Source organism: Camelina sativa, chromosome 4, assembly GCF_000633955.1.
Source record: "Camelina sativa cultivar DH55 chromosome 4, Cs, whole genome shotgun sequence".
Taxonomy (NCBI): Eukaryota; Viridiplantae; Streptophyta; class Magnoliopsida; order Brassicales; family Brassicaceae; genus Camelina; species Camelina sativa.
Genome location: NC_025688.1, coordinates 9,470,801 through 9,474,955, shown reverse-complemented (window position 1 = coordinate 9,474,955; position 4,155 = coordinate 9,470,801). Strand labels below are relative to the sequence as shown.

General features: G+C 37.9%; 2 protein-coding genes across 2 annotated transcripts in view; one reads left to right on the top strand and one right to left on the bottom strand.

The window, feature by feature from the left end:
• LOC104783707 lies at window positions 171-1,423 on the top strand. Its single transcript, XM_010508829.1, has 3 exons — window positions 171-180; window positions 344-879; window positions 962-1,423. The coding sequence occupies exons 1-3, from the start codon at window positions 171-173 to the stop codon at window positions 1,421-1,423; spliced, it is 1,008 nt and encodes a 335-aa protein (XP_010507131.1).
• LOC104780165 overlaps window positions 1,614-4,155 on the bottom strand; it is a 6,031-nt gene continuing 3,489 nt past the window's right edge. The window contains exons 4-8 of the mRNA XM_010504648.1: window positions 3,805-3,837; window positions 3,486-3,710; window positions 2,755-3,378; window positions 2,539-2,644; window positions 1,614-2,434 (exon numbers count right to left, since the gene is read on the bottom strand). Of these exons, the coding sequence (XP_010502950.1) occupies window positions 3,082-3,378; window positions 3,486-3,710; window positions 3,805-3,837 (555 nt within the window). The 3' untranslated portion in view covers window positions 1,614-2,434; window positions 2,539-2,644; window positions 2,755-3,081. The remainder of the gene's footprint in view (window positions 2,435-2,538; window positions 2,645-2,754; window positions 3,379-3,485; window positions 3,711-3,804; window positions 3,838-4,155) is intronic.

The window sequence follows — 4,155 nt, the reverse complement described above, 5'->3', positions numbered from 1 at the left end:
GTCACATGTGACTCCTTGCAACTTGCATTGACTCCAAACTCACATGGGACCACCTTTTGCCGCCCAAACTCTATTTGAATCCTAGGGCCTTCTTCACTCCATTCATTGGCCCTAGGTTTGTACATATTTATCAACATATCTTGACCCTACATTTGCACATTTGTTTCTTGATGGAGAGTGGCGAGTGAACTCCTGGGTGTGTGACTTCTTCATCTGGTTCAATCAAGCTTAAGTGTGGCGAGTCACACACCCAGGAGTTCACTCGCCACTCTCCATCAAGCTTAAGTGTAGAGAGATGGAAATTTTCTGATTTTTCCAATAGCTTTTGTTGTGGTTGATACAGAAAATGATGAATCATGGGAATGGTTTTTCAAGCAACTCAGTTGTATTATACCAGATGACGGAGGCCTTGCCATTATATCCGACAGACACAAATCAATTGGGAAAGCAATAAAAACAGTTTATCCGAAGGCTAGCCGTGGAATATGCACTTACCACCTGTACAAGAATATATTAGTCCGTTTTAGAGGCCAAGAAGCATTTGGTTTAGTAAAGAAGGCAGCTGATGCTTTCAGGCTAGTCGATTTCCACACCACTTTTAATCAGATTGAAGCGTTGAACCCTGCTCTCCATGATTACCTTGAAAGAGGTGATGTACGCCAGTGGACACGGGTACACTTCCCTGGCGATAGGTACAATTTGCTCACAAGCAACATTGCAGAATCAATGAATAAGGTGATGTCACATGCCAGAGGATTTCCTATTGTGGAACTGTTAGAAACAATTAGGTCTATGATGACTAGATGGTTTTCAGACCGAAGGAATGATGCACTTAAAATGAATACATCCCTAACACGTGGAGTAGAGAAAATTCTACAGGTTATCTTTCTCATCTTATTTATTTACTATTTGGTTGTGCACGTTTGTATACTTACCTAATTTCTATTTAATTGTCATGCAGAGTCGAGTTGACTATGCTAAATTGCTCAATGTTCAAGATATAGATGCACATCAAATACAAGTGACAAGTGCATCGTCTCTCCATGTTGTTAATGTAAAAGACAAAAAATGCACGTGTTGTAGGTTTGACTTGGAGAAATTGCCATGTGCACATGCAATTGCAGCAGCTGAGCATCGCAAAGTTTCTCGCATTTCAATGTCACACCCTTATTTTTACACGAACTACTTGTACAGTTCCTATGAAAATACCATCATGCCAAGAGATTTTGCACAATCTGTTCCTGAAGCTGTGGCGAAGGACGTTTGTTTACCACCTATACCTCGACAACAAGCAGGAAGGCCAAAGAATTCGAGGATTAAATCTGCATTGGAGATTGCTATGGAAAAGAAAAAGCCAAGAAAGCTATATACATGTGGAAATTGCAATCAAGTAGGACATAATCGCAAGACATGTACTTCATAGGAACTTTGTTTTCTTCTTGATTATTGCATGATATTTATGTTCAGACACGTTAAACTTTACGTTCGCATTATTTGTCTTTACGTTCGCATGCTATTTATGTTCAGACACGTAAATTATCTTTACGTTCGCATTATTTGTTTTTTGAACATACAGGTTGAAATTGATAACATAACACAATAACCTTTGAACATAATCAAACATAAATCCACAGCAAAAAACTAGTTCATTAGGATGAAAAAGAATAGTACATAAGATGAAAAAGACTAGTACATAAGATGAAAAAGACTAGTACATTACAATCTACTCTCCCTCATCCATAAGGTGAGGGACTTCTATGTCCCCAGCATGAAAGTAAGGATCTGGTTCTTTTGGTACGACTAACTCTCCCACTTCTTCATAAATCTCTGCAGCTAGCTTTGTCCGAAGGGATGGTATGTTTCTATCGCTTAGGCCTTCAAATGTTTTCCCAAGAGCTAAACATTCTATATACTTCAGTGCATACACTCCACAGTCTCCTGGATCTTCATTCAGTGGAACATTTCTTTTCACTCTTCTCACATCTAACATCGCAAAACTCTTCTTTCGGATATCCTCAGGAACAAAAGCACTTAACATTGCAGGAATCATTTGCCTAAAAGGCATGCAATATTTAACCATGTCTGAATCTTTCACCAATCCGGGGATGCTATCATAAACATTAATCCTCCTACTCGGCAAGTCAATATGCAAAGCCACCCAATGATCATCATTGACAAAAAGACAAGCATATAAGTGATCTACCTCAGTGAACCACTTCTTGTTTGTCGGAGAATCAGTGGGAGCTGTTCCGTTGAAATGCTCTTGATAGGTTTTCCTGAACAAGAAGTTCATAGGTTCATGTGCAAACTAATTGTAATCTTTTTCTAGCTTCGCGATAAAATATTGATCCAAGAAGGTTATGCGTTGCCTAGGGTACGAACATGGATCACGCATCAACTGTTTTCGAAACATAGCCATTGCAGGAACCATGTGCTACATTAGAATATAAACGACATTATAATCATGTAAAAAGCTAAACAAATTTTTTTTTAGAGAAAAAACAGAGAACTTTAAGAAAAAAAAAACAGAGAACTTACATAGCTTTTCAACCATCCATAGTTATAGCTTGGCCACTCAACTCTTGGAGTTATAATCTGCCAATAGAATCTCACAGAGTAACTGTCCGTTGTAAATCGTTCATCCCTGTAAAATTATAAGACAATAAAGATTAGATAATCATTCATCCCTTTAACGTCTATGAGATTTACCCAAAATTTAAAAAAAAAATAAAACAAAACTAAACAAAAGCTTACTCATCAGATCAAGGAACTCCATAAGTCGCTTGGCTTTCACATCTTCCATAGGTTTGATATGGTCGTCATCAGTAATTATGCGCTTCACTGTAGAGCTTCCAATGAAAGGAAACTTCTGCGATCCTGCCAACTATGGCACTCGTTTACCATGAGTCACCCCATCTAATTCCTGTAACTTATCCTGAAGTAGTGATAATGCAGTATCTACCACTTTACTAGCCTTCTGTTGTATAGGGTCTGACCAAGCCTCTTCAAAACTAGAAACCATTTTCTGATTTGCTGCTATGACTTTCTCAGTTACATCTTCAACCTCATCCATGTCGACATTCACTTTCTTTTTTTTTTACCAACTTTCGGAACCTTCTTCTGCTTCTCTTCCTTGGAACCATCTAAAACATCCACACTCTTCATCTTTTCAACCTTGATTGCTGATTTCACTGCTACTTTAGCCAAACTACTCTTCTCTTTTCCCTTAGTCGCATCTTTCATCTCACATAAAGAAAGATCCTCTGATTGATCGTCTTCTCTCCTTTCCTTCTTGTTTTTCACCGTGTACACTTTTCTCACAACTCGTGGGACAGGAAATTCATCATTCGTAGTTTCCTTCATCTCAACAATCCAAGACTGCGAAGAAAGGAAAAAAAACATGTCAATGCAAACGTTAAAATACTCGCACAAAGCAAAATAATTTTTTTTTTAAAAAACTTTGTAGACAATGAAAAATAACTTACAAGTGCTTTACTATGGACCTCATCATCTCCTTTATTGTCAGAAGTGGCCTCCTTTGGTTGAGCACAGGTTTTTGCCTCTTTACTTTCTTTCAAAAAAGATTCGAATTTAGTCTCCAAACAGGTCATCCTATTGCTCAGATTCTTGTCCAACTCTGTAATACTACCATTCAGTTTTTCCAACAGCTTCCAAATATCCAACAAGGTTTTCTGATCAGAACGTACATCCTGCAAGCGTTTATATACAAGTAAATCATTCAAGTCTTAACTTCCAAGGATAATAACATTTTTTCACAAATCAGAAAACTAAACAAAATCTAACCTGGATATGTTCTTTGCATAACTTCTCCTTCATGTCTGGAACTTCTGCTTGTTCATCATCATAAGAGTGAGCCTCTTTCAACTTCTTTTCCTTTTGACTACTTCTGATCTCACCATCTTTACCAGCTTCTACTTTTCGTTTCTTCTTCCTCACATTCACTGTTTTGAATCCTTCCCAAGCATTGTCTCTTAGACGATTGTGAAAAATATCTTCAATCAAGTTTTCAAGGTCTGGATCCTTGTTGTCATCCGCGTCGCACCATGTAGGATACAGATCATCCTCTGAAACTGGAAGCATATGCCTAACACGGACCTACAAGAGAAAAAGCAATAAGTATTTGAACTTTAAAGG